This window comes from Camelina sativa, chromosome 3, assembly GCF_030686135.1.
Source record: "Camelina sativa cultivar CO46 ecotype springtype chromosome 3, ASM3068613v1".
NCBI lineage: Eukaryota > Viridiplantae > Streptophyta > Magnoliopsida > Brassicales > Brassicaceae > Camelina > Camelina sativa.
Genome location: NC_141882.1, coordinates 7,164,381 through 7,190,725, shown reverse-complemented (window position 1 = coordinate 7,190,725; position 26,345 = coordinate 7,164,381). Strand labels below are relative to the sequence as shown.

The following is a 26,345-nucleotide window of genomic DNA, read 5'->3' as shown; positions in this document are numbered from 1 at the left end:
ATTGATTTATATAAGATAAAATGATAGGAAACGAAAGTAATAACGCACTCATAAAACGACGTGAGAAAAACCACAACAAAGATTAAAAAAAAAGTGTATCAACTTACAAAACGACGAGGTGAAAGGTGACACGGGAGGCAACAACAGGCCACGTTGGCATTGTCTCAATTTATAAAGTGAAAAGATCGGTGACACCCAGTGAGAAGGTGCCAGATGAGGGACTGTGTAATAAATAACAACAAGAGAACAAGGAGAAAAATGCAAAAGCCATGAAAGGCCAGACCAGAAAGAGATGAGACTTGCCGAGTTAATTTTCCTTGCATTATCGTTGAACAATGAACAATTGAACATGGCTCGTTTAAGCCCACACCACTCCTCCAACTTGAAACACTAGATAATTATTATTTTATTAAACAATAAACAGTCGAATATGATGATATGATTGTATGATATATAACAGTGATCGTATAATGATGCATTGATGTTTATGATGGTATCACGATGATGATGATGATGATGATGATGATGATGATGATGATGATGATGATGATGATGATGATGATAAAGTACACTGATGTTGTATTACTTATAAAAAAAGGTGGGCTTGAATTTCTTTTTGGGCCTTTGGCCTTTTTAGTTTCTGTTTAAAAAAAAAAAAAAAAGTAATAAACCTTTTAATTACATGATTACATGTATTGGTTCGTTTTCTCCATCGACGACATAAATCAGAATCCCAGCTCAATTCGCGTCACGGTTTATCAAAACCAGACCACACTCTCTAGGCGGAGGCGAAAACGAAAACTAAGTATCAATAAACCCTAAACCCCTTTTAATTGAAAAGAGCGGCTCACCCCTAAACACATCTCCCCTTTGTAATCTCTTTCTCTGCCACAGATGGCTCCAAACTCTACCAAAGTGATGAAGAGGCACAAGTCACAAGAAAAATTTGATAAGAAACGGGATGCTAAGAAGCACAAACGTGGTGCCAAGGAGGTTGTTTCGAATCATTCAGTAGAGGAGGATTCAGGTTTGTTGTTAAACTCTCTCTCTCTCTCTCTCTCTCTCTCAGTTTGTTGTTTCTCTGCAAGTGATTTCAAATTTAAGAAAAAACGTTTTTTTTTTGGGTAATTGTATCGTTAGATTCACCTGAAGAAGACACCAACTCCATTGAGACTGAATCGGAACCAGTCGTTTACAGAGAGCCAACACAGTACGATAATTTGCTGGCATCTCTCGGTTCATCTAACAAGGTTGTTGCTGATATGAACAAAAGAAGGTACTAAGCTCAAATTATTCCTACTGTTATATGCCATTGTGTCATAGCATTTTGATTCTACATTCTTGTTCCTCTGTTGAAGATTGTATATTTATTGGTTGCAAAGGGTTATATGATTCTCCAAATGATTTCACAGGCAGAGAGAGGAAGAGGGTAAAAGCGATTCAGAAGGAGACGAGGACGAAGAAGATGAGGAAGACGAGGAAAACAGTGGTCTTGAGGATTTAAGCTCTACTGATGGAGAGGATGATGAGATTCAAGGTTAAGTTTTTCCTTTATCTAGTATTGGAGATTATCTGTAGTTTCTATTACGCTGAGCCTTCGCATACTCCTGTAAACTTGATTGCTGTTTTAACTCAACTCATTTGGTAGTTACTCATCTCTCGCCTTTTTTGGTTCTTAACTTTTCTTTAAATAGTTGCTTATTTGTCAGCCTTTTGATTATCAACTGGGCTTCTCTTTGTCTTTCTTAAAGGGGATGATCAGAAAAATCTCAAAGGTCTTTCTGAGGACATTACGCAGGAAAGCATTGATAATCAGAGCGAGGAAGAATCTTCTGACGACTGTGAAACGGATGAGGAGCATGAGTTGACTACCACCAATGGCCAATCCTTTGTAGATGCTTCTTCATCTATTAGGTAAATTTTATTCAGATGGTTGTTCCTTTAGAGTTTTGTGTACAGTTTGACATGCTCGTTAATCCAATTCAATTTTTTTCATTCATTTGTTTCTCAGCGCGTTTAGTGAACACCTTAACCACAAATTATCCAGTGAAGAATTGGAAACTTTACCAAAAGGCAAGTGGAAATTTAAATGGGAATCACCTGCCTTTGACATGCCAAATTGCAGATGGAAAGGAACGTGTGAAAATTTCCTTGATGTATGTATTCTATAAAACCTTTTCCACAGATTTTTTTTTTTTTTTTTTGCATAATCTGCCTCCAAACCTAGTAGTTCTCAGTAGCACTTTTTTTTGTATTTTGTAGGGTATTCAGAGTGATGCAACTTACGGCCTCAAGCCTAAGCTATATAAGCATTGGCTTCAATTATACAAGAAGTCTGGAGGCAAAGATTTTGACTCATCGAAAAGGAGAAAGTTCTTCTCCATTTGTACGTATTAGATTCTGGAAATCATCTAAAGTTCTTCTTGTTTCTTTTATTGCTCTGTCTCTGATTATTGTTTTTCATTTTGTAGGCAACAGCTATCTGGATATATTACATTCTAACAAGAGACCCTTTTACAACAGAAGCTCTGAAGAAGACTCAAGTGCCATGGACGCATATCTTATGCATTCTGTGCGTGCACACTTGTATTCCTTTTTCTAAGATAATTTGTGCACACTTGTATTCCTTTTTCTAAGATAATTTATGAGGTTTCATATGACGTAGCATTTCTTCAGGATTCATTGAAGTAGTTTGTCTTATGCAGTTGAATCACATCTTTAAAACTAGAGATCTTGTGAAGAGGAATGACAGTAAAATAAGCAAGCATCGAGAGACCTCTGAAGAGGAAGTTCTCTCTGAGGATGGATTTCTGGATCAAGGATTTACTCGTCCAAAGGTGACCCTTCTGCTTTTCTTTTGCAAATGTCTAATGCGTTTAATGTTGTAGCTCTGATTTGACAATTGGTCTTACGTTTATTGTAATTCCAGGTACTGATTCTATTACCATTGAGGAGCATCGCCTTTCGCGTTGTTAAGAGGCTCATACAACTAACTCCAGAATCTCTAAGGGTATATAAATTTATGAAATTCTGTCATCAGTTTTTCAATTGGCATCGACTGTGTAACTGTGTTGCCTTTACTACGTGGATGATCAAATTCTCTAGTTTCATAGTATTAAATGATCGAAAGAATAGTGTGTGTGTGCGTGTGTGTTTTTTCTTCCGACATATGGGGCGAATGTAGAGGTTTTCTGCATTTATACTGTCTATGTTGTTGATAATGTCTTGATCGCCTAATACCCTCTGTATCATTCATTGGTTTCAGGTTAATGTAGAACACCTTGACCGGTTTAATGATGAGTTTGGATGTGAAGAGGGTACTGATGACGGTGATGAGGAAGATAATACATCGAAAAATGGAAAACCAATAAAGCAAAAGTCTTCAAAACCTTCTGATTGGCAAGCTCTTTTTGGTGCGACTAACAACGATGATGAGTTTATGTTAGGCATTAAGCATACAAGGTATATCTTTAGCATACATCCTCTATAATGTTGCAGTGCATGCTTTTTGGTATCTAATTTGGTCGTTGTACTGAGATTTGAATCCTATTGTCAATTCCAGAAAGAGCGTTAGGCTGTATGGTGATTTCTATTCCTCAGACATTATTATTGCTTCCCCTCTCAAGTTACAAATGGTAGGCAGCCTTGTCTATCCTTTCGTAAGATGATTCAGTTATGCAAATCTTCTTGATTATATCTCTAATTAGTTCCACTCTTGTTAGGCCATTGGTCAAGCAGAAGAAAACAAGGAACGGGATGTTGATTATCTTTCCTCCATAGAGGTACTTGTGTTTATCATTGCTTGCAGAGGATATATTTTATAGATAGCTGACTGTTGATGGCAATGATGTTCGGTTACATTAGTCTACTATTGCTTTATCTCTTAAACCTGGTCTATTACTGCTTGTGGTTGCAAATATTTGAATATTCTGCATCTCATTCTTGAACTTGCTAATATCTCTTTCGTTGACATGTGGATAGGTTTTGGTTATCGATCATGCAGACATAATATCTATGCAGGTAGGTTGTGGGGTGAGTTTATGGGTTTCAAAGATAGGATATTATGAGTCTATTTCTTATATGCTCTTTTATAATGATTCAGAATTGGTCGTTCCTTGCCACAGTCGTAGACCACTTAAATAAATTGCCATCAAAACAACACGGTACCAATGTCATGCGAATTCGGCCGTTGTACGTAGTTCTCCGGACTCACAGCTCTTTTTTCTAATTTGTCTAGCAACCCATCTATGTCAGAATTTCTAAAAGAATCTTCTTATGTTTAGGTATCTGGATGGACATGCACAGTTCTTTCGGCAGTCAATAATTCTAAGTTCTTATTCAACCCCAGGTGTTGATCTGCCCTCTTGTTTTCACCTATGTGAAAATTTTATTTGTTTTTCGTTTATCCTATATTTCCATAACCCTTATTTATGGTGGAGTTTCCAAACTCGTACTAACCCAAATAATATTTCGTTTCAGAGATCAATTCTCTATTCAATCGCCGTTGCTTGAACTATAAAGGAAAGGTGGGCATTTCAGCATATTATCCCTAAATATATTATTTGCATTTTGGTTGTCCTTTTTTTTTTTTGTTAGTGTTGTGAGGGGATTAGATGATTAATCGGATGGCTAGGCTAAATGATTTGAATTGAATTTATTATATGTTCCACATACTAATACTGTAGATTTTTAGTTGACTGTTCTTTCATTTTTAGTTTTAATTAAAACTGTCCTATAATGGTTTTGGTTGAATCTATGCAGATAAAGCTGGCGTGTGAATACAAGGGTGTTCTTCAGAAAGTGTTACTCCCTGTCCGTCAGGTATAAAAACATATCTTGCTAAGACAATTAAAGTCTTAGACATCTTATATCTCTGTTTGTGTTCCAGGTTTTTGAAAGATTTGATGCAGACTCTGTAACCCAAGTGGACGATGCACGTCTTGAACATTTTACCAAGAAGGTCCATTTTCTAATTTGTTTTGTGGCTTTGCCTATGTAGTAACTAGATTTTCATGAATAAAATATGTGAAGGATGGTTTTGTGCATTGTTGCATTTCTTTGTTCGTATACCCATTGTAAGTAGGGTCATTGCACATATTATACCTTTTAAATTTATGTTTAATGCTAAACACAATATTCTTTTGATTACAGATTTTCCCAAAAATTAAAGATTCTGTTCAGGTACTCCCACCTTCCAAGGCTCAACTATATTTTGTTGCCCATACTTTAAGTTGCCAAAAAACATTGATAGAACAACAAAATTGGTCACATAAAGACCTTGTTTTTATCACGTAAATTTGGGAGCTTGATTGTTGTATTCTAATCATACTTGCAGGGAGGAGTAATGATCTTTATCCATTCTTACTTCGAGTTCGTCAGGCTTAGAAACTTTTTGAAGTCGCAGAATGCCTCTTTCTGTCTTCTTGGAGAGTGAGTTCATTTTTCCTGTTTTAAAGTTGCTGCTTCTCTGTAATCTGGTTTTCTTTCATTTGAAGGTAGTCAAACGTGACTTACTGTTTTCCAGATATGCTAAAAATGCCGACATATCCCGCGCACGAGAACGGTTTTTTGTAGGGAACCGAAAGATCATGCTTTACACTGAGAGAGCATACTTTTATCGGAGATACCAGGTTTTTTTCTTCTTCTAAAATTATTTTCATCTTTGATCTTTTATTAGGTTTTATGATAAAATTTAGTATACTGACCAATATGGCTGATGTATGATGATGTTGGTTTCTGGGGTTTCAGATCCGTGGTATAAAGAACTTAATCTTATATTCTCTTCCAGAGCGGAAGGAGTTTTACCCTCAGGTAAGAGCATCTTAGTCGAATTTATTAATTCCGTCACAAGTCTTATCAGGAGAAAGACAGTCGGATCTCATCATTTTAGCTTTAACTGCAGATAATGAACATGCTTGAAGAAGGACCACATGACATGATGTCCACTGCACTTTTTTCTCGTTTTGATCTGCTGGAGGTACTTAAACAATTCTCATTTTCAGTTTCCTGATGGTACACTTAAGATTTGTTTGAAGGCTAGCTTAACTTAACTCAGACTTGGTACAAAGAGTAATGGTATAATATCTGAGTTGTAATGGCAAGTGTTCTTATGTAATGTGATGTTATTTGCAGCTGGAAAGGATCGTTGGGTCTTCTTCCGCAAAGAGAATGATCACTTCTGAGAAGAACATCTTTGCTTTCGCTTAAGAAACAAAATAGTTACTGTCTATTTTATTTTGGTGATATTAATCGCCCAGTTTTGATTCTACCATTTTCTTTGTTCAGACATACATATACATCAACCGGTTCAAACCTAATTAAATGAAATTCAGTTTTAATTTATACCATATCATTGCATTGCTGAATCCTATCTTTCCAAAACCATGTTTTGCCTTTGAAATATATGTTTCGATCAACACAAAAAAAACACAAGAAATTAAAAAAGTAAATAAAAAATTGGATGGTTAAAAAGCCCATGCTTGTTGGGTGCCGATCCTGATTAGGCCCACCGCCCTAAACTTTTGATTGATTAGGTCGAACTTTCAAGAGATGTGTTGAGTCTTTTATGATATTTGCGATTTGTATTCTCGAGAACCGTCCGGTCCGGATCATGGATAGTGGAAAACCTTTTGATTCCATTCCAGACGATCTCCTCATCAAGATACTGTCGAAATTGCCAGCAAAATCAATAGCTAAGTGTCGTTGCGTGTCGAAGCTTTGGAAGTCCTCGGCTCTAATGAGGTCTGGATTCCACCGTGATGACTTCACCGACTTGTTTCTAACCAGGAGGAGGTCCAAAGCTCGTCGACGACGACTCTTAATTGGGGTACTACAACTAGAAGCCGGTGAGTGGAGCTTTTACTCAACTCCTCAGCCTCAGAATCCATCTGAGAAGTCGTCTTCTCTTGTAGCGGATTTTCATATCAACTTCTCTAAAGGCATAAGCAAATACAATTGTAGCTATACCTCTGGATTGATCTATTTTCATAAGATGTGTATCCCAAGAGAAGATGAAGATGTAAAGCATGTGATATGTAACCCTCTCACAGGACAGTATATGATCTTACCTCAACTTAGAGGTGGATCGTATAGCTATCTAGGGTTTGATCCGGTTGACAAGGAATTCAAGTTACTGCTCATGAACACTCGTGACTATATAGCTTCTAAGGATACAGATCAGTATATTTTGACAATAGGAACTGGGAGGAGGGAGTTGAGGTGGAGGAAGATCCAATGTCCTTTTACACATGAGCCTCTATGGGAAAGGGTTTGCATCAATGGGGTTTTGTATTACTTGACTCATCATGCTACTAATGGAAGGTTTTATGCGATAGTTTGCTTCGATGTTAGATCTGAGAAATTCAAGCTCGTTACATACGGTTATGATCGCCGTTTTAATAATTTGATAAACTACAAGGGGAAATTATGTGGGATTTATTTGGATTATGCTTATGGTGGTGGGTTTCCCGTTAAGTTGAGTATGAAGGTTCTAGAGAAGCGGGAATGGTCCAGCTATGTCTACTCCTTGTCGGCTGATCAGAGTGAAGTTGTTAATGTCGAAAGGAATCTATCCGTTGTTGGGGTGACTGCTTCTGGTGATATTGTTTTGTCGACGAATTCTGCGTCTAATCCTTTTTATGTTTTCTACTTCAATCCGGAAATGAACACTCTCCAAACTGTTGAAATGCAAGGTGTTGGAGATAATTGTGATTGGAGATACGCCTTTGTACAAGACTATGTAGAGGATATTAGTGTTACTGATGCAATGCAACTGAAGTCAACCACCCCTTTACAACTTGGCCAAAACATTGTTCCCGAGAGGCCAAAACCACAACAACGCGGAGGTACGTCTCTTGACCTCTCCAAGTCTTCTCAATCTGTGCAAAAGAAGGAGCAAATTATTGTTTCCGAGAGGCTAGAACCACAACGACGTAGGCATATGTCTCCTGACCTCTCCAAGTCTTTTCAATCTGTGAAGAGCAAGGAGCCTAACAAGTACGAATTATCAGCTGACCTGCTCTTCCGCTCTGCTGGCTTAGCTATTTTATTTTTTTTTGTTTTGGTTTGTTTGTTTTTCGTTTTGTTTCGCTCTATTCTGCTGGCTTTTAGCTAAATTTGTAACATATGGACACATAAGATCAAAAACGCCTAATCAATAGTCTGATTATTCAATTGTTATGATTACAATATATTTCCCTGTGGTTTTTCCTCGTTGGCTCTAAATCGGTCTGATCCGAAACTTTTTCTTGATTAACTGTGGATGGACAAATCAAAAAGCTGATTCTAAAGAATGAAACAAAAGACAATATATTCATGGTGTTTGAAATAAGACAAGCTTTTGATATGTTTGTTTCAACTCTCAAAAAAATTATTTTTTATGTGAATTTATATTAATCTGAATTATTAGGTTAGAACGTGTTAGTATTAGCATATTGAATTTTATTTAACTCTGCATCTGATACAAAGTCTACGACTATAACAGGGGAATCTCTCTTATAACAAGTGAAAAAAAAACAATAACTGGAGCCTGGAGGGCGTGTGACGGGGCAATCCTGTTAATTATAATGAGAATGTGGTCTTATGAAGTGGAAGTGCTTCAATCAGATAAGCGTATTATTATTGATATCAGAGTTAAACTATAGTAAAAGGAACATTTCCTAAAGGAACTCTGCTAATGGTTCCAAGATCGTCGAAGTGCAATATCCAGATCAAGTTTTATGAAGTAATGCATGAAAACAAACTTTGTACTCTTTAAATCAGTTGGAACATAGATAATTTCGGTTTGTTTCGTAGTGTTTTATCTTCGTTTGGAAAAAAAAAAAAAGACAATGATAACGAGACTCAGAAAGTGCAGTGATCCTTTAAGACTTGCCTCGCGAGATCAAACGCTCCACTGTGCTTATAGATCAAATGCAGATTGTGTGCAGCTTCTTTGCGTAGGTCACAATTCACAGGCTTCCGCTCTTCCGCAACATTCGGATCCTCGTTAGGAAGTTTTGGCATCGGGTATTCTTTCTCGTAAATCGCTAAAACCTTCTCATAGTATGAAGCTGCAAGAGTCACTAGTCCCACGTGCTGATAGGCTCGAGCAACGTTATACAACGCCTCCTGACTGTTACTGCAGATTCTGAGATTGTTGTACAGAAATGCAAAGCCTTGAGCTAGACACTGATGTCGGTTTTTGAGTCGAAAACCAAGGGCTAAGTTGATTAACGCAGCTCCTGAAAAGTATCAACGAAGGTGAACCTTCAATTAACTAATTTTGGAAATTTGGGAACGTGAAAGAGAACAATATGAATACATATACGTACCCACACAGAGGTTAATTAAAGGACTATCAGGCATTAGTTTATATGCTTCAAGGTATTCTCTTGCAGCATCTTGATGTCGGCTTGTCACGGTGAAGTGATGACCAGCAATTAGAATGGGCGGTACGCAATCTCTATACTTACTCCTTAGATGATGCATGAACTTAGCTTCAGTTGATGCTCTTTTCCCTAATCTGCATATAATAATAATAATATGATATTAATTTGGTAAAGTCGTAAACAAAACATGCTTACAATACTCTCCAAGTGAAATGCCGCTCTCTACCTTGAAATGACTCTGTAATAGCAGTTCCAGGCATTCAAACGATACGGATGTTGCTGGATGACAGATCTTACACAGTCAAACCACTGCTTTGGATCCATTGTATCACATGATATCTCTGTCAATATTATAAGAAGAAAGGGAGTCAAACACAGGTAATAAACCCAGCTGTAAGATCTAAAAGACATGATTTATCAAGGTTGCGTTAGGTACTAGCTCCAAGTGACTGAAGTTCCTTTTTTATCTCAACAGGCAGCATTTTAGCATCCAATCTCCGAGCAAGATTAACTATCTCCAGAGCTTCCCAATATCTTTGCAGGGATGCCAACGCTTTGCACAACTACAAGACATATAATTTTAGGAGTCATGAAAAACATAAAGCAAGATGGTATCAAGGAAACTATACGGTCATAAGCAAGAAAAAAAGTATGTAAAAGTAACGATATTCAATATACTAGATAATGGTAAAAGAGAACAGTTAATCACATCCACGAAAAGACGGTGATACTCTTCATCCTTGATAGCTTCTTCCTGAGTACAAAAGTCAAAGGATAACCCCAGTCAATATAAAAGGGAAAAGCATTTTTATGTTTCAAACAAAGAGGTCAGAATCGGCAATAATGGTATACGAACCAACAAAAAAAAAAAACAGCCTAGGCTGTCACCCACAATATGGAACCACATTTGGGTAGGTTGAAACACAAACGTCTTCTGGTACAAGCTTGTATCAGGCAACAGGGGAAGGTGAAATAGTGTGCACATTTGATAGTTACCTCAGATTCACTGCAGATATCTTCGTTATGAGCTTTAATAGCAGCTCGTGCTCTAATTCTTTTTGTTTCATTTAATGTTGCCCTGATTTTACGCCACTTTTTTGGTCCGCCTCTCAACCTTGCTCAACATGTCCGGAAGAAAAGTTAATAATAATGTGTAGACAAGAATCACGCGGCTTAAAGCTTACGGTGGATACATGTTATACTTACTGGGAAGATTGAGCATCTCTAGGACGTCGGCGTTTTTTGTTTCTTTGATGTTCTGAAAGAACCAAACGCTTTCTTTCCCCTTGACCTAAGTTTTACATCAGGCCGAATGCAAATACAGAGTAAGTCAAGCATACAATTTTTTTTTTTAAGAAACGACATTCTGCTGTGTTAAATGATAAACCCCTAACAAAATGCTAGATGTTCAGGTGGATCCATGTAGCTTTTCTTCAAGAAGCAGTAGTTTTATGTTCACAATTTCGTTTGCATTTTTATTATAGGAGAACGCATTCCAAAACACTTCGATATAGGGATATTACCGTCCGCCGCCAAACCCACTTAAGAACCAACTGCAGTGCTGTATTGGCGAAGTCCTCAAGCATTTCCTCTGAATGATATATCTGACAAAGATTCATCCTGATCTTTTTGTTTTTCCACCATGCCTTCAGTTTAGCAGTATCAGGATCTACACTTAGGGAAAGAACCATAGTTAGCAATCTATATAACAGATGGCCCAACACAGGAGCACAATTGGATGCAAATAACATAACTAACATTTGGAAACATAAAGCCGAGGAAAAATTCGACACCAAGTAACACAATCATTATTCATTCACAAAATTTCGCATCAAAACTGTCAAAGTGTTGTTTAATGAAGTAATGTAGTAATGTACCATGAGGACCAAATCTTAGGTAAAATATGCACTCGCTTAGACAATGCAGGCAGAAAATCCCCAGAAAAGAGACTACAATTTTCTCTACTGACCTGGTTTTTCCGGAGGAGAAAGCACTAATACAGCTTCATCTCGTTTGCCATCTTCCAGGAGGAGTGAAGCCAGAGTTATGCGAACATCAACCGTATCACTGAGTTCATTCAAAGCTGAGGAATATTTCAGTTGGCAGCAAATCAATTAGAAACAAATGAGAAATCGAAAAGACTAGACAACACCATTTTAAATTTGCAAGACATACAAGATCATAAAGGATTGAGTTTTGAGACCTCATAACATCCCATGCAATCAATTAACTATGGACAGAACATAGTGAAATTGTTCAATCCTTTTACACTTGAAAAGAGAGGGCTTAAGGTAGAACATAAGTATCCACGAGCTCTTTCAATTTAAAAGACACATATACACAATAACTAAATCAACTTCTTACTCAATGAAAATATGAAAGTACCTTTATAGTAGAAAACAATGGCCTGTTCTCGTTCTGCCAGTGACATATAACAACGAGCAATTTTCACAAACAAATAGCCATTCTACAAGGAAAACCACAAAACTAGTTATCCAAAGGGTGAAGCAAAAGTTGTAAGAGAGGAAACAATGGAGCAGATTCCTTACATTTTCAGGTTTGCTGATTGCTTCTAAATAGTATTTGAGAGCAGAGTGAAAATTCCCAATGTTTGTTAGTTCATCAGCCAAATTGGTAATGAGCTCTGGATGTTCAGATACAGCCTCCTGTGGTAGAATACTTAACACAATCTGCAAATCAGGGAAGCAGCATCATTCACAAGAATAGAAACACAACATCTGATAGCAACAAAGGAATTTTTATAGGCAGGTACAAAATCACATATTGAAAAGATTATTATGCCTTGGTAAGTCCTCATTCTCTCTCTCTCTCTCTCTCTCTTTTGTTAATCCTCAGGTTTCAAACAAAACAAGGATTGCAACTCCGGGTCATTAAAAGCAGAGAAAATGTGTTCCAGGCAATACATAATTCGGGGAAAATGAGATGGCTTATAAAACCAATCACTGATATAAACAATTAGCAGGTTTATAATATAGATATACAAACCTCTGCCTGCTCCATATCTTCAAGGTGAACATGACAGATGGCTTGTCTTATTTTCAAGCTGGAAGATAGTTCTTTTCCTACTTTGTAAATCTGGCGCACATCATGAATATACTTAAGAGCTCTATCATGCGCATTAATTTGCATGAAAACAGAAGCCAGTAAATCCAAGATATCGTGCCCCACTTCAGATGAATGGGATTTGATATGATCCTCTAAGATGCTCGCTGCTCGTTCACCCTCACCGGATTTAAGGAAATACTGAAAAGACCAAATATGACAATAAGTTCATAAAAATGGTCCAACCATTTGTTTTTGTTTTCTAGCTACAGAAACCACATCACAGGGATTAGAAATGAGAAGAAATTATACGTCATTCAGCTTATACCTCTATCCCCCACTTGAGTGCTTCAACTCTCTCAGGACACCGACGAAATATTTGCTCATAGGTTTCAGCAGCTTCTCTATATTTTCCAGCTTTTAGGCAGAGGTCTGCATATTCATATTTTAAAGGGATATCCTCTGGATCAGCTTGTATTGCTTTGGATGCATAACTCCTTGCTGCCGACATGTCCTCTTGTTCCCTGAAATCAATCATTTTTTCTACTTAGCTTGCCAAAATCAAAAAGATTCTAAACAGAAAACTAAACAGGTTCCTTTCCCCAACCACCTCCCGTCACTTTCTTTCTGTATCCTTCTCTTCCTTCAACTCATCTTCCCTAAGAATTCATACTACTGACTAACGAGGCTGACAATGTTTACTTAATCATTTGCAAGCCCTACAATCTTTACTTAGGTCCTACTGTCAAAAAAATTATAGTGACATCTAGATAGAAAAAGAATTTGCGTTTGGCGTTTCTGCTGTACAAGATGATGCAAATGAAGACTAGGTTGAACAGAGAGAACTTACCTGAACCTCTCATAAAGCAACTTCCAAAAAGGTGATTTTGGACCTTTGATATTTGCAGCAATCTTTAATGCTTCCGTAGAAGATGATTCAGTCCTACCAAGTTGCTCAGAAACACGTGAAAGTTGATAATATGCTTGATCGAAGGTTGGTGCTTGCTTAATAACTTCTAATAAAATAGGTAAAGCCTGGAAGAAAGTAAATCCACATAAATCTGGATCAGTACCTATAAATAAAAGATAGATATACGTGCACACATACTATTTAGGAAAAAGCAGTGTTTCGAATATGTAATAGTCAAACCATATTGTGGCAGAAAAGGAACAGCTTATTTTTTTCCAGGAAATTATGAAGTGTGTTCCTTCGCCTCGGTTTTCTCTCTATAAGCATGATACCAGCAGAGCATATACACTTCACCTAGATTACCTCACTGTCACGGCCATGGGCATGAAGAAAAAGTGCCTCCCTAAACCTCAGTAGAATGTCAGGTGCAACTCCTTTCCTTGACCCATGTTTTCTACCCTTTTTTTTATGCTGCATAAGTAAAGAAAGTAGGATTTAAAAAGAAGTGGCAGGATATGCAGTATTGCCAACTGAAATTTTGTTGGAGTGTAGCACGAATGGAAATTCATGTTTCTAAATTAAAAGACGATGTAAGACAAGTTAACGTGTGGAATACACACCTTCCTGGATTTTCGTCGGCGACCGGAAGATAAATATTCCATGAATCCCTCCACGCCCGAGGTGTTATTCGAGATGTTAGTGGCACCACTGTCACATTTACAAACAAATAATCAGCACAAAAGAATGTAGGGTAACGCAAGGGAAGTGCTTGACCAACAAATCCATCTAAAAGGTTCGCAATTATAAATCCGGATAAAACTAATGGGGTATGCATATCCGCTCTCGAGTTTACCAACGAGTGCTTTTGGAAATCTTCACGCAAGAAAGTTAAGTAAGCAAAGTCAGACTGAGATTAAAAAACTGCATCCACTAAATTGCACAGTCTCAGAATCATTGATTTTTCACATAGTCAAATTCAACATTGTACCCAAAACATAAAAACAAAGGATAGAGAGAAACTAACCGTTGAGAATCAGCAAGTGCTTTGCGTCTCTTCTCAGCCAGAGCTTCGTACTCAAGTCGTTCAAACGTGCTAGGAATTTCACTTGCAGCTTCAAATTCATCTCCTTCTTCTGAATCATCTCCATCATCATCATCATCATCATCATCATCTACCAGACCTTCTTCATCACTGTTCACGTCTTCATCATCATAGTTATCATCACTACAATCACCACCAAGTACTCCCTCTTCACATTCCATATTGCTTGGACCTTCTTCTAACTCAGAAACCAAGTTTCCCTCATCTCCTCCCACCACACCCTTTCCCTTATCTTCCATCCTAATTTATCATTAAGAGAAAGAATAAACAAAAATCAAAAACTTTCTTTTCGCCTATAAATCTGCGCCACGGAGGAGATGCTGACACCGGCATGGAAGCTGCGCAGTGGCTGTTACCCTATCCAACTATTAAACAGGGAAAATCGAAAATCCCTAATTTGTTTATTGGGATCATGAGTACCCGAAGAAATTGTTTACCTGGAAGACGAGGTGGAGTTCTTCGCCGTAGAACACGTCGGGAACGAGAGTAGTCACGGCGGTGTTGGAGAATATGATAATATATATCCGGAGGTCAAATCAATTGTGCCGACCTTTTTTAGGTGTATAGAATAAATAGAACTTTGTTGACCAATTAACCAATAGGGTTTCGTGGTGTAGTTGGTTATCACGTCAGTCTAACACACTGAAGGTCTCCGGTTCGAACCCGGGCGAAGCCATCGTTAATTTTTTCATGATGATAGACGTATTATAAATTCTAATGAAAAAAATTAATCGCCGTTGCCGGGGATCGAACCCGGGTCACCCGCGTGACAAGCGGGAATACTTACCACTATACTACAACGACTCAGATGCTAAATGTGAAGATACATAAATTATATTAAAGATGTCGAAACAGATGAAGTCTGAAAAACATATTCAAAATGTATTTACATGTGTTTCTGTTTTGTAACATTACTAACTTGCTATAGACAAATTTTTCAAAAAGGACTTTGTATTAATAGTTTAATACTACACTAAATTGCATTATTAATAGTCTAACAAGGCAAAGAAAATTACTCACACCAGTTTAAATGGTTTAGAAGTAAAGACCAGATGTTAATAGTTAAGACTTAAAAGAGTGATATTTAGTCAGGATATATTATTAGTATCTTACCATAAATAGAAAAAGAGTCATCTATTCTTAAACCATTTTAACTACAACTACTGTATATAATCTCATAGATTTATATTCCTAATATCTCTTAAATTAAATGCAAAATGAAAGACCAAAAGATAATTAAAAGTTGCCAAAATATCCTAAGTTCTAATACCAAGAAAAGCAGCTCTTTTCGTCGTCGCTTTCATTTTTCTCTCTCTCTCTCTCTCTCTCTCTCTCTCTCTCTCTATGTGCCTTCCCTCTGTGATGTGATCAGTACGAAGCACGTTAATGGCGGCTCCGCATTTCACACAAATCAAAATTACAGCATCTTACTCAATAAACCCTCTCATGTATTCCTTTCTCATCTTATCTCTACTAGCTCTCTCCCTCCTCTCATTCGTCTCCGCTCTCTTCTTTCTCCACAAATCTTCTAGTCGCCGCAGACCTGCTCTGTACGGAGGCCAGAAACTCATATCCGAATCCGTAGCTAAACTCGAACCAGAGTCGTCTCTATCCGATACTTCAGACTCAGCCCGTGAAGATGATGATGACTCGACGCATTTGACGAATTCGCGTCTCTACGAGTTACTGCTCTCCGATTCCGATAAGAAGGATGAATCGGATTCGGAGGACGATCCTGCGAATAAGAAGAAGAAGAAGAAGAAGAAGAAGAAGAGGAAGCGAGGTAAGAAGAAGCAACCAGATGGGGTTGGTGAAGGAGATGGGGTTGTGTTGAATCCGATGTCTGGCTCGATTTCGATTCCGGATAACAAACCGGAGCAGTTTGTTTGTTTGTATCCTTTTACCTCGACGAGCAGTGCTACGCAGAGGAAGATTAAGCAGCAATACGATCAGCTTGTTAAATGCAATAGTGCCAAAGGATTGACTCTTGCTCAGGTCTGCTTCTTGTCTTTAGGTTATGAAATGCCAACTGAGAACTACAACTCGTGAGTTCCAGACTTACAAATTGAAGTCAACTGCGTTAATGCCTGCTAAGCCTGTGTCTGTGATTTGTGTAAAGCTATAGGCTTTTAATCAGCATCTTAAAACCTCTGTGATTTGTGTAAAGCTATAGGCTTTATTCAGCATCTTAAAACCTCTGTGATTTGTGTAAAGCTATAGGCTTTATTCAGCATCTTAAAACCTCTGTGGTGTTTGTTCTATATCCTATACTAACTTCGTTGATAAACAAAAAGGACTTTTGAGTTGGGGGATTTTAGTACTCTTTAATATCAGCTTGCTTCCTTATGATATATGTCAGAATGATTTGCTTCAATCTAGCCTTTGGATTTACTACCTGCAGGTTGGGGACTTTGCTAATTGTTTGATAGAAGCCAAAAATGAACTACAGCACAAGTAAGTTAACACTATCATATTGTCATCTCTGATCCATTTTCTTAGTTCTTCCTACATTTTGAAGACAAATGGCTGCTTTCTCCTCTATTCTTTGTCATATATTCCAATTCATGTTTATTGTTAGTGGTGTGACATACATGTTTCTTCTTTGGTGACGCTGATTTAAGCCTGCTTCTCTGTATGGTAGGTCAGAAGTAATCAAGCGCAAGTTTGCAATAACAAAAGCCCTTCTCTTCAAGGCTGATAGATCATCCTTTGACCGACTTCGTCAACAGGTGAATGGTTAGCTTCATCAATAACCGTTTGGTTTTTTACTCGGTCTGTTGGTTTTGAACTAAATTGTAATGTTTTGTGTGTCATCAGATCAATAAGCTGGAGATGGAACAAAAAAGGGTCGAAGAAGATGCACTTGTATATAATTGGCTCCAGCAACAGCTAAAACTTTCACCTGCATACAAAAAGGTTAAACCAAACTCAATCACTTGTTCTTGTAGATTGTGTCTGTCTATAAATGATGTTTCTGATTCTGGATTAGTCTTGCTGATTCTTGTTACTGTCTGATAAACCAGTATAGTCTTATCTGTTTTATTTCCTTTATTGGACTCTGTTAGCATAGTTGGGACTTTTCTTGAGTTTTTGGGTTTATCTTTTGCTCAACAAAAGTTATAGCCATGAATACTCACTCTTTCTGATACTGTAGGTTCTTGAAATAAGCGCTTCCATGGAACTGAAAGAAAAATCAAGTAGAGAGTTAGACAGTCCAGATGATGAATTTTCAGACATCTCCTTCGAAGAGCTATTGGAACAAGAGAAGAAAGACTCCTTTTGGTCAGCATCTCTCTCTCTCTCCTCAAGCTTATTAGTAACTCCAAATTACTTGCTCCATAGGCGAATAAACTCATAATCAGGATTGATTTCTTAAATCTCAAAACTTTGTGGTTTTTGTTTCAGCATAATTGCTAATCTTCTCCACAATTGTGTTGGTTTTCAGGCATAAAAATGGAAAATTGCGAACTTGCAGAACATGATTTGGTGGGATTGATTGAAACTGCCGTGAGCTCAGCAGGAAAACTGAATCCTTTATGTTCTCTCTTTTTTTGGTGCTGTATATATAGACAGACTATAGAGAGACAAAACCAGTTTCCTCCATAGGTCTAGCTAGTCCTGGGACACACACATTACCGGGTTTTCAAATCGATATTTGGGGTTCGGTTTGAATCAAATTAATTTGGTTTATCTACATTGAACTAATTAAGTCCAAAGCATCTCTGGAGACTGAAGATACGCTTTTATGTAGACAATACTATTTGATATATACAAGCATGATGTACAAATCGGCGGTAAAAAGGAGTTGATGATTTAATTAGCTAAAGTTTATCTGTTTATATTATCATTTGCACTTGCAAAATCATTTTATGGTTAAAAGCATCTTAACCGACCGGTAGAATTATTTTTGCTTCCGAAATTAGCTTTAAACCGAAGGCATGGATCATAAAAATAAAAATAAAAATAAAAATAAAACTGTCAATTTCTCCGCCTCGAATTGTGTAAATACTTTATTACAAAGTGCAATAGCCCAATGGCCAATGCCTTTTTGGTTTCATTATCTTTATTTTCATCTTCATCTTCAAGAGCCATGGCTTTGTGCTCCATCTTCTGCCCTCGTATCCCTCTTCGATTCAGACCGAAACCCATTTCCCCTTTCCTCTCAAAACCTCTATATTCACTCTCTTACAGGGTTTACTCTTCCCTCCAATCTACCAAAGGTACTTTCTATACAAACGCTCTTGTCCCGAAACTCTCCATTATCCCCTTTTTGGGTTAGTCGTTTATCTGATGAATTATGGTTTGTATGACACCCAGATGAACTTGGAACTTTCAGCATTGGGTTTCTTGGTATGGGAATCATGGGTTCTCCAATGGCTCAAAACCTCATCACAGCTGGGTATAAAACAGTTTTTCACTTTGGGGTCTTATGTGTTGACAGTATCATTCACATCAATTTCGCTACTTTTTACCCTTTTTTTTTGATGATGCGTGCCACTTTTTTAACTCCTTGGGCTTGCTTGTTTAGGTGTGATGTGACTGTATGGAATCGAACTCAGAGCAAGTGTGATCCACTCGTTGGATTAGGAGCAAAGTAAGACTTCCAATGCTTCTTTTCAAGAATCACAAATGTGGTTTTGGTGCTATTGTAAACTTTAAAGGCAAAACCTCTTATTAAGAAATTTTCTCTTGTTCCGTAGGTACAAGTCTACTCCTGAAGAAGTGACTGCAACTTGTGATCTCACGTTTGCAATGCTTGCTGATCCTGAAAGTGCAGTGCGTATGTCTCACTTTTGTTTGCTTCTCTTCTTCTTCTTCTTCTTCTTTCACCCCATATTTAAATAGAATCTGTTTTTTGCTTTCCGTCAGATTGATGTTGCCTGCGGAAAGAATGGAGCCGTATTTGGAATTAGTTCAGGAAAAGGGTACCTACTCCTTCATGATATTTAATGTGGTTGTTTCAAGATATCTGTATTTTCTTATGTAACTACCGCAGAGTTTGCAGTCCTTCTTTTTGGTTTTCTGCTTCGAATCAATGTAATGATTTGGTTGATACCTTAATTGTAAAAATGGGACTTGCCTGCTAATGCAGGTATGTTGATGTCTCAACCGTTGATGCTGCCTCATCGATGCTAATCAGCAAGCAAATAAAGGATACCGGTGCATTGTTTTTGGAGGTAAAGACTATTTAATAATCGATGTTTGGAATCACCAAACAATGTTGTAGCAGATTACTTGACTTCACTCTCATCTCTATTGATATTCACAGGCACCAGTTTCCGGTTCCAAAAAGCCTGCAGAAGATGGGCAATTGATATTCCTCACTGCAGGTTAGTAATAGCTTACTTACTCCTCAGTCCTCACTGGTGTGTATTGATAATCTATCATCACTTATATGTATCAGATTATTTTTGCTTCACTGGTGACTTGTCTGTGTCTTGTAACATGGTTGAATGAAAAGAAAATTAAGAATATCTGCCACTTAACATTTCAGGTGACAAGCTGCTATACGAAAAAGCTTCTCCTTTCTTCGACATCATGGGAAAGGTATGTCTTATTGCCAGTGTTTTGCTTTCAGATCTTTTTTATTCTGTAAATATAAACTATTTTCATTACTAGTTTGCATTATATGATCCAGTCAAGATTCTATTTGGGTGAAGTTGGTAATGGAGCAGCAATGAAACTTGTCGTCAACATGATCATGGGAAGGTAACATTTGACCATATATGGCTTCATTCATTTCTTGGCAAATCACATATTCTTCTCCTGATCATACTCATGCAGTATGATGGCATCTTTCGCGGAGGGAATACTTCTAAGCCAGAAAGTTGGACTCGATCCAAATGTACTGGTTGAGGTAATTTAAACACCATTGTTTAGCTGAAATTTACTTCCCAAAATCCGCTGTAAACCCTGGGAAAAACCTCTGCAGGTTGTCTCACAAGGAGCTATCAATGCGCCAATGTACTCGCTAAAGGGTCCTTCGATGATCAAGTCAGTGTACCCGACAGCTTTTCCATTAAAGCACCAGCAGAAGGTTTGTGTAACTGTGTTATTTCCTTGTTTAGTAGATCCTCACAAAAACTCTCAAGAGTTTGATGAGAGACCATAAATGATTAAAAACGTGCGCGTATAGGATATGAGACTCGCACTTGGACTAGCGGAATCCGTTTCTCAATCTACTCCAATTGCAGCTGCTGCAAACGAGCTTTACAAGGTTGCTAAATCCTATGGATTGAGCGATGAAGACTTCTCTGCGGTTATTGAAGCACTAAAAGCTGTAAAATCTAGAGAAGCTTAGCTAAAAACATTTGTTATTTTTTCTTTGTTCAATGTGAAAGAAGAGAGTTTCTTTACTGTATGAAAAGATTTCATCTTTACAATGACTGTCAAACACAAGTCAACCTTTGATCTCCTCATGTTTATAGGAAAATGTTTTTGTTTGTTGACAAGGCGACAAGAGAATTGTTTGACCAACGTTCGTAATACGATGTCGTTTTCATATATTCCGATGATAAGTTGATAACACCGAATCAAAAATCAAATTTTTTTATTATGTTTCAAAATTTTCTCAGTTGGCTGACTCAACTCAAGTGTTAAAAGTTCTCGCCTGAGCTTTGTTGTTTGTTGCCGTTTCAACTTCACCCATCTTTTGGTTAGGGTTTTTCTCTTCCAAGTTCTGAACTTTTTGAATGTTTGATGCTGTCACTTTGAATCAAGCAGTCGAAATTGGTGAAAGATACAAAGTTTCATTTTTTATAAGTTTGGGTTTCACTCGTTTCGCTTGAGCTGCTTCATCATCAGCAGACCGAGAAATTTAGGGTTTTTTTTGTTTTGATTGAGCCGCAGTGATCGATGGATTACAACTCAGATCGTGGTTATGATGACTCTTACCACCGTCACCTACACAAGGAACAACTACCTCCGTCGGATTATGAAGTGGAGACCTTTGTTGACCGGAGTAACGGTGGTGCAGCCGTTGATACTGGTGGGGTTCAGATGAAGCATGCCGTTGAGAATCGCCATTCGTCTTCGTCCATGTCTTCTCCTGGGTTTGTGGTTTCTTAGGATTTACACTTTCTTTCTCTTTTCATTTTTTTGGTTTGGGTTTACTTTTGATTTTAATCTCCTTCTCAATCGATCAAGCTGGTTATTAAGATATTGATGGAAAGGTTTCTTATGGTGTCTTTTGTCTTTGTTTATGTTTGTTAGGAAACTATTCGTAGGTGGAGTTTCTTGGGAAACAACTGAAGGTACCGTATGATGTTTCTGGTAGTTCTTGCTTTTGTTTGAGTCATTTCATTGTCTTGGCCTTGAATTGAGCTCTTTGGAGCTCCAACAAATAATCTGTCCTTATCCTGTATCTGGTATGAGGATTCTTTCATATAATTTGATCATTAGAACTCACCCTTTCCTTACTCTGTGACTGGCAATGGAAGAGTTAAGTCACTGTGATTCTCTCTTTGTTCTTGGTTATTTTTTCTTATGCGTATTGATTCTATTGCTTCTACTTTGTTTCTTTTTTTTTCAGAGACTTTTGTGAATTACTTTGGAAAGTTTGGAGAAGTTGTCGATTCTGTAATCATGACAGATAGAATGACTGGAAACCCAAGGGGATTTGGGTTTGTGACTTTTGCTGATTCAGCTGTTGCTGAGAAAGTTTTGGAGGAAGAACATGTATTAGATGATCGAAAGGTAATATATCATCTGCTCCGCTTTTGTTTCTCAGTTTGTTAGCAATTGGATGCTTTGGCTAATTCCTATTAAATGTTAGGTTGAACTGAAAAGGACTGTTCCTAGAGGGGACAGGGATACCGATATCAAAGCGGTATCAAAGACTAGGAAAATCTTTGTTGGTGGACTTCCACCACTTTTGGAAGAAGGTACAAGTTTCTTTTATTCTGTCTGTTTTCTGTTACTGTTGCTGATAATGTGCCTTTTCATATTTGTAGATGAACTGAAGAATTATTTCTGTGTATATGGTGACATAATCGAGCACCAGATCATGTATGACCACCTCACTGGAAGGTCTAGAGGGTTCGGTTTTATAACTTTTCAGACCGAAGATTCTGTTGACAGACTTTTCTCCGATGGAAAAGTTCACGAGCTCGGTGACAAACAGGCAAACCTCGTTTTACTTTTGTTTTAGAATTTAAGCTAAAGAAATCAATATAGCAATCTCAAGCACTGATAATGGATTAATAGGTGGAGATAAGAAGGGCTGAACCGAAGAGAACCGGGAGAGATAACAGCTTTCGATCATATGGTGCTAGTGGCAAGTATGATCAGGAAGATTGTTATGGTGGGAAAGGAAATGAAGATTACAATATGTATTCGGGTTATGGTAGTTATGGCGGTTATGGAGCCTACGCAGGGAACTCCATGGTCAACGCTGCTGGATTTTATGGTTACGGTGGCGGCTATGGCTATGGTTATGGTTATGGAGGTCAAATGTTCAACCTTCTCTATGGAGCTGGCGGTTATATGGGTGGTGGCTATGGTGTTGCAGCGGCTACTGCTTATGGAGGTGGAAAAGCTCATGGGAACGGAAACAGCGGCTCAAGCAGTGGCAGAGGAAATGGGACTAATGGTTCAGGGCCAGCTCGATACCATCCTTATCAAAAGTAAGAACCTCCTGCTGTTGCGGAGGCTCTTCTTTTTGTAAAAAGATGTTTTTCTCTCTCTTTACAGTTCAAGGAACGGGTTAAGTTAAGAAATAGATTGGGATACTTAACCAATTCTTCACATTCAACTGTTGTGAGAGAGACCTGTTTGAAGACAGGTCAATTCAATTTTGTGACAAAGGTGTTATTTAGGGAAAAACGTTATTATTGATATTGAAATTCTTTAATAACGTTGGATGTATGATTATTAGATTAGTATCAAACTTCAACAATTGTAATCATCTCAAACAATATATCGCTATACACACCATTCTTCTCTTCTCTTCAAGGGTTTTAAAGGGGTGTGTGTGACCATCAGTGCCAGATTGAGCGTTCCAGTGCTACAACTCTTGGTTCTCCTATCTTACAGCAGCTTGACATTGGTTGATCTGTAGCTCAGGAGAGGCAAGAGATGTTCTTTGCCTATTACCATCAAAGATAACGCCGAGGATTATTAGAACCTGTAACATTAAGATATGCAGCAGACACTGTTATGGAGTATTCTTGCAATTATTATGATTATTGAAAAGGTAAGAAGATTACGAACTGCCAAACTTAGCAAGATAAAGCTTCAGAAGAACTAGTTTGGGTTTATCATGACTACCATTCTTCTCATTTGAAGATTGATTTGGTAACTGGTCAATGCTAGTTTCAAAGGTCTAAAGCAAGCTTACCTGATAGGTTCCATAAGTTCGGTTTTTGTTTGATGTGCATCATCTCAGTCTAAGCGGGATATACTCATCTCTTATGCTGTTCATAATTGATCATCCTCATAATTGTTCCCATCATGTGTAGGGCCTTTTTTCAACATATGACTAACCAAATCCTCCAGAACCAGGTAGACGCTCGCAAACTCGCTCTGTACTATTGACCCTGATGAGAATTTGTAGGATTTGTTCTTCAATTCAATCCAACTGTTTCCAGAAACTTTCTTCAAATCTTTTTTCTTGGCTGAAGCCCTAACCTTTGCAGATTCTTCCCATTTTCCACCAGCAGAGTAGATGTTAGAAAGCAACATATAGCTTCCTGTCTTCTCCGGTTCAAGAACACTAAGTTGGGATGCTATATCCTCCGCAATGTCCATGTTTTTATGCATTCGGCAAGAATTTAACAGAGCCCCCAACACACAGACCTTAGGCTCCATAGGCATGTTCTTCACAATCTCACTCGCTTCTTTCACAAACCCTAAACGACCAAGGAGATCAACAATACATGCATAGTGCTCTTGTTGGGGCTCTAATCCAAATTTCTTGCTCATCGAATAGAAAATTCCGCGTCCCTTTTCAGCCAGCCCTGCATGACTACATGCTGAAAGAACAGCTACCAAAGTGATCCCATCAGGATGACGCCCAGATCTTATCATTCGATCGAACATACTCAGAGCTCTCTCACCAAACCCATGCATACCATAACCTTTGATTATCGAATTCCATGAGATCAAATCCTTGTCCCTAATTGCTTCGAATACTAGACTCCCTTCATTTAGTAACCCACATTTTGTGTACATATTCACCAATGCATTCTGAACCAGAATGTTACCGCTCATTGAGGTCCGTATCACATGCCCATGGATCTCTCTTCCGAGATTCATAGCTGGAAGCTCGGCACAAATTGATAGTATACAACAAATCGTCACTGAATTAGCAAACACTTTGGAAAATTGCATTCGTCGGAAATACTCAAGTGAATCGTCTCCTCTTCCTTGGACGTTACAACCCTTGATAACAGAGGTCCAGGTAACTACGTTAGCCTTGACGTTACAAACAACATTCATTTCCTCCAACTCAGTAAACAATGAAAGAGCCTCGTCGAGTTTACCAGCATCCACAAACGATGTTATCAAAGAATTCCAGCTCTCTATACCTTTGTTTCTTATCTGCCGGAACAACAGCTCTGCCTCTTTAGCTTTCCCTTGCTTCCCGTACACGTGTGTCAACGCGTTCTTCGAGGGCAAATACTCATCAAACCCACCTTTTATAACATACCCATGAACTTTCTCAACGGTACTTAACGCTCCTAACTCAGCACATACAGAGAAGAAAACAGCAAGTGCTTCGCCACTTACTACACTTCCACTCATCCTCATAACATGAAAATACTTAATCACATCTTCAAACTTGCCACATTGCGAATGACATGATAAGACTGAAGTCCAAGTCACTTCATCTGGTATACACTCTTCACGTTGCATCCACTCAAAAATCTTAACAGCACTTTCACAGTCATACTCTTGGGAAAACCCTTTAATCATAACATTCCATGACATACGGTTTCTCAGAGGCATTTCAACAAACAGTTTGTAGGCATCTCCAACGCTTCCCGCATTATTAGCATACAACACGAGCAACTCGTTAACCACATGAAGATTCTCTTTCAAACCAATCTGAATAACATGACTATGAAAAGCGTGACACAAACCAAAACGACGCAAGTATCTACAAGCTCGAAGGATCAAGGGTAACACATACGCGTCCCCTGCGAGACCTCTTTCACGCATTCCATTGTAAAGCTCAAGAGCATTCTCGTGTAACCCATGAGACACATTAGCTTTGAGAATCGAGTAACACAGACGCAAATCAGAGCACAAAACAAGCGAAACAGTGTCAAAGACGTTACGGGCGTCGACGAGGAGTCCTAACCGAGAGTAAACCGATATGAAATTCGCAGCTAATGAACCAGAACGGTAGATGAAATCGGATACAAGTACTTGGGCGTGAACTTGCTTGCATTGCTGAGCCGTCGAGCATAATCCAAGAACGTGATCGAAGAGGGATTGATCATTGTTAATCGTAAGGGAGGAGTAGTACGAGGAAACTGAAACGACGTCGGGGGAAGAAATCGGTGTGTGTGGACGACATGGAGAAGTGTGGAAACAAGAATTATGAAGACGCCAAGGGATTTGTTGAAGACGAAATCGCCAAAGAGAAGAGTGAACCATGTACAGACAGGTTCTTCCAAATTTTAAAATATGTTAACTTTGACGCTCTTTGTTTAAACATTAACTCTAGGTTATATATTATTAAAACATCAAAATAGGTTAGTAACAAAACAAATTATGTAAACATATTAAATTTAAATTACGCATAACAAAATAAATTATTAGCATGAGGTTTACTTTTTTGTACCAAAGGCGTTTTGGTTGTGTTGTGCGACTAAAAAAGTCAACTTGAACACCTAATAACATGTGGTGGTCACATGTTTTTTTTTGTTTTAGTCCTGTAACATTATCATTTATCGAC

General features: G+C 38.1%; 5 protein-coding genes, 2 non-coding genes and 2 pseudogenes across 22 annotated transcripts; 6 read left to right on the top strand and 3 right to left on the bottom strand.

Moving 5' to 3' along the window:
- The first annotated feature begins 682 nt into the window (after positions 1–682).
- Positions 683–6,347, top strand: LOC104775882 (protein NUCLEOLAR FACTOR 1). 2 transcript variants are annotated; one of them, XM_010499839.3, is made up of 24 exons: positions 683–1,027; positions 1,141–1,276; positions 1,413–1,537; positions 1,752–1,914; positions 2,012–2,156; positions 2,263–2,386; positions 2,472–2,572; positions 2,706–2,837; positions 2,930–3,010; positions 3,266–3,462; positions 3,563–3,635; positions 3,723–3,782; positions 3,982–4,020; positions 4,103–4,191; positions 4,284–4,348; positions 4,480–4,526; positions 4,762–4,821; positions 4,889–4,960; positions 5,152–5,181; positions 5,336–5,430; positions 5,525–5,630; positions 5,749–5,811; positions 5,903–5,977; positions 6,133–6,347. In XM_010499839.3, the coding sequence occupies exons 1-24, from the start codon at positions 895–897 to the stop codon at positions 6,205–6,207; spliced, it is 2,286 nt and encodes a 761-aa protein (XP_010498141.2). In that variant the 5' UTR covers positions 683–894; the 3' UTR covers positions 6,208–6,347. The 2 variants fall into 2 exon arrangements, 1 of the variants encoding a protein (XP_010498141.2); XR_015595300.1 differs by having other exon boundaries at positions 703–1,027; positions 4,125–4,191.
- A 90-nt stretch (positions 6,348–6,437) lies between these two features.
- LOC104778760 (putative F-box protein At1g30930 pseudogene) lies at positions 6,438–8,172 on the top strand (annotated as a pseudogene). Its single transcript, XR_015595301.1, has one exon. The product of XR_015595301.1 is annotated as a putative F-box protein At1g30930 pseudogene (transcript).
- A 541-nt stretch (positions 8,173–8,713) lies between these two features.
- On the bottom strand, positions 8,714–15,074 carry LOC104775881 (uncharacterized). Of its 8 annotated transcripts, none has more exons than XR_015595295.1 (18): positions 14,881–15,074; positions 14,366–14,683; positions 13,962–14,049; positions 13,705–13,812; positions 13,282–13,466; positions 12,760–12,955; positions 12,375–12,632; positions 11,918–12,058; positions 11,754–11,835; positions 11,338–11,451; positions 10,892–11,037; positions 10,575–10,659; positions 10,365–10,482; positions 10,078–10,122; positions 9,805–9,931; positions 9,595–9,709; positions 9,312–9,502; positions 8,714–9,221 (listed from the first exon to the last, which is right to left on the bottom strand). XR_015595295.1 is itself a non-coding variant. In XM_019243514.2 (18 exons), the coding sequence occupies exons 2-18, from the start codon at positions 14,680–14,682 to the stop codon at positions 8,842–8,844; spliced, it is 2,700 nt and encodes an 899-aa protein (XP_019099059.2). In that variant the 5' UTR covers position 14,683; positions 14,881–15,000; the 3' UTR covers positions 8,714–8,841. The 8 variants fall into 8 exon arrangements, 2 of the variants coding, with proteins under 2 accessions (XP_019099059.2, XP_087364728.1); XR_015595294.1 differs by having other exon boundaries at positions 10,047–10,122; positions 10,365–10,486; positions 14,881–15,000; XR_015595296.1 differs by having other exon boundaries at positions 10,047–10,122; positions 14,881–15,000.
- TRNAV-AAC (transfer RNA valine (anticodon AAC)) lies at positions 15,046–15,119 on the top strand. Its single transcript has one exon. It is a non-coding gene; the product is annotated as a tRNA-Val (tRNA).
- A 56-nt stretch (positions 15,120–15,175) lies between these two features.
- On the bottom strand, positions 15,176–15,247 carry TRNAD-GUC (transfer RNA aspartic acid (anticodon GUC)). The gene has a single exon. It is a non-coding gene; the product is annotated as a tRNA-Asp (tRNA).
- Positions 15,248–15,677: 430 nt separating this feature from the next.
- On the top strand, positions 15,678–18,244 carry LOC104775880 (uncharacterized). Of its 2 annotated transcripts, none has more exons than XM_010499837.3 (6): positions 15,678–16,438; positions 16,845–16,897; positions 17,085–17,172; positions 17,261–17,359; positions 17,598–17,725; positions 17,889–18,244. In XM_010499837.3, the coding sequence occupies exons 1-6, from the start codon at positions 15,830–15,832 to the stop codon at positions 17,923–17,925; spliced, it is 1,014 nt and encodes a 337-aa protein (XP_010498139.2). In that variant the 5' UTR covers positions 15,678–15,829; the 3' UTR covers positions 17,926–18,244. The 2 variants fall into 2 exon arrangements, 1 of the variants encoding a protein (XP_010498139.2); XR_015595302.1 differs by having other exon boundaries at positions 15,737–16,438; positions 17,085–17,179.
- A 208-nt stretch (positions 18,245–18,452) lies between these two features.
- On the top strand, positions 18,453–20,895 carry LOC104775879 (glyoxylate/succinic semialdehyde reductase 2, chloroplastic-like). 3 transcript variants are annotated; one of them, XM_010499836.3, is made up of 12 exons: positions 18,453–18,663; positions 18,761–18,842; positions 18,972–19,037; positions 19,144–19,219; positions 19,313–19,368; positions 19,536–19,620; positions 19,713–19,773; positions 19,938–19,990; positions 20,082–20,152; positions 20,228–20,300; positions 20,376–20,480; positions 20,580–20,895. In XM_010499836.3, the coding sequence occupies exons 1-12, from the start codon at positions 18,477–18,479 to the stop codon at positions 20,742–20,744; spliced, it is 1,080 nt and encodes a 359-aa protein (XP_010498138.2). In that variant the 5' UTR covers positions 18,453–18,476; the 3' UTR covers positions 20,745–20,895. The 3 variants fall into 3 exon arrangements, 2 of the variants coding, with proteins under 2 accessions (XP_010498138.2, XP_087364727.1); XM_087508601.1 differs by having other exon boundaries at positions 18,476–18,663; positions 19,144–19,223; XR_015595292.1 differs by lacking the exon at positions 19,938–19,990 and having other exon boundaries at positions 18,477–18,663; positions 19,713–19,799; positions 20,063–20,152.
- An 80-nt stretch (positions 20,896–20,975) lies between these two features.
- Positions 20,976–23,297, top strand: LOC104775878 (heterogeneous nuclear ribonucleoprotein 1-like). Of its 3 annotated transcripts, none has more exons than XM_010499835.3 (7): positions 20,976–21,098; positions 21,293–21,495; positions 21,656–21,696; positions 21,975–22,138; positions 22,218–22,326; positions 22,396–22,565; positions 22,649–23,297. In XM_010499835.3, the coding sequence occupies exons 2-7, from the start codon at positions 21,299–21,301 to the stop codon at positions 23,069–23,071; spliced, it is 1,104 nt and encodes a 367-aa protein (XP_010498137.2). In that variant the 5' UTR covers positions 20,976–21,098; positions 21,293–21,298; the 3' UTR covers positions 23,072–23,297. The 3 variants fall into 3 exon arrangements, with proteins under 3 accessions (XP_010498137.2, XP_010498136.2, XP_087364725.1); XM_087508599.1 differs by having other exon boundaries at positions 20,999–21,175; XM_010499834.3 differs by having other exon boundaries at positions 20,996–21,495.
- Positions 23,295–26,105, bottom strand: LOC104775877 (putative pentatricopeptide repeat-containing protein At1g17630; annotated as a pseudogene). Its single transcript, XR_015595293.1, has 2 exons — positions 23,869–26,105; positions 23,295–23,545 (listed from the first exon to the last, which is right to left on the bottom strand). The product of XR_015595293.1 is annotated as a putative pentatricopeptide repeat-containing protein At1g17630 (transcript).
- Positions 26,106–26,345: the final 240 nt, after the last annotated feature.

What these genes read in the sequence shown, in the direction of transcription:
- LOC104775882 (XM_010499839.3), top strand. Translation starts at nt 895, where the DNA reads ATGGCTCCAAACTCTACCAAAGTGATGAAGAGGCACAAGTCACAAGAA. An exon ending in CAGACATAATATCTATGCAG is followed by an intron (nt 4,021 to 4,102) that starts GTAGGTTGTGGG and finishes ATAATGATTCAG; the next exon opens with AATTGGTCGTTCCTTGCCAC. An exon ending in ACTTTTATCGGAGATACCAG is followed by an intron (nt 5,631 to 5,748) that starts GTTTTTTTCTTC and finishes CTGGGGTTTCAG; the next exon opens with ATCCGTGGTATAAAGAACTT.
- LOC104775881 (XM_019243514.2), bottom strand. Translation starts at nt 14,682, where the DNA reads ATGGAAGATAAGGGAAAGGGTGTGGTGGGAGGAGATGAGGGAAACTTG. An exon ending in AAGATATGGAGCAGGCAGAG is followed by an intron (nt 12,059 to 12,374) that starts GTTTGTATATCT and finishes CCTGATTTGCAG; the next exon opens with ATTGTGTTAAGTATTCTACC. An exon ending in AGTGGGTTTGGCGGCGGACG is followed by an intron (nt 10,660 to 10,891) that starts GTAATATCCCTA and finishes TGTAAAACTTAG; the next exon opens with GTCAAGGGGAAAGAAAGCGT.
- LOC104775880 (XM_010499837.3), top strand. Translation starts at nt 15,830, where the DNA reads ATGGCGGCTCCGCATTTCACACAAATCAAAATTACAGCATCTTACTCA. An exon ending in AAGGATTGACTCTTGCTCAG is followed by an intron (nt 16,439 to 16,844) that starts GTCTGCTTCTTG and finishes TACTACCTGCAG; the next exon opens with GTTGGGGACTTTGCTAATTG. An exon ending in AAAAATGAACTACAGCACAA is followed by an intron (nt 16,898 to 17,084) that starts GTAAGTTAACAC and finishes TCTGTATGGTAG; the next exon opens with GTCAGAAGTAATCAAGCGCA.
- LOC104775879 (XM_010499836.3), top strand. Translation starts at nt 18,477, where the DNA reads ATGGCCAATGCCTTTTTGGTTTCATTATCTTTATTTTCATCTTCATCT. An exon ending in CAAAACCTCATCACAGCTGG is followed by an intron (nt 18,843 to 18,971) that starts GTATAAAACAGT and finishes TTGCTTGTTTAG; the next exon opens with GTGTGATGTGACTGTATGGA. An exon ending in GTCAACATGATCATGGGAAG is followed by an intron (nt 20,153 to 20,227) that starts GTAACATTTGAC and finishes ATACTCATGCAG; the next exon opens with TATGATGGCATCTTTCGCGG.
- LOC104775878 (XM_010499835.3), top strand. Translation starts at nt 21,299, where the DNA reads ATGGATTACAACTCAGATCGTGGTTATGATGACTCTTACCACCGTCAC. An exon ending in TCGTCCATGTCTTCTCCTGG is followed by an intron (nt 21,496 to 21,655) that starts GTTTGTGGTTTC and finishes TATGTTTGTTAG; the next exon opens with GAAACTATTCGTAGGTGGAG. An exon ending in TCCACCACTTTTGGAAGAAG is followed by an intron (nt 22,327 to 22,395) that starts GTACAAGTTTCT and finishes TCATATTTGTAG; the next exon opens with ATGAACTGAAGAATTATTTC.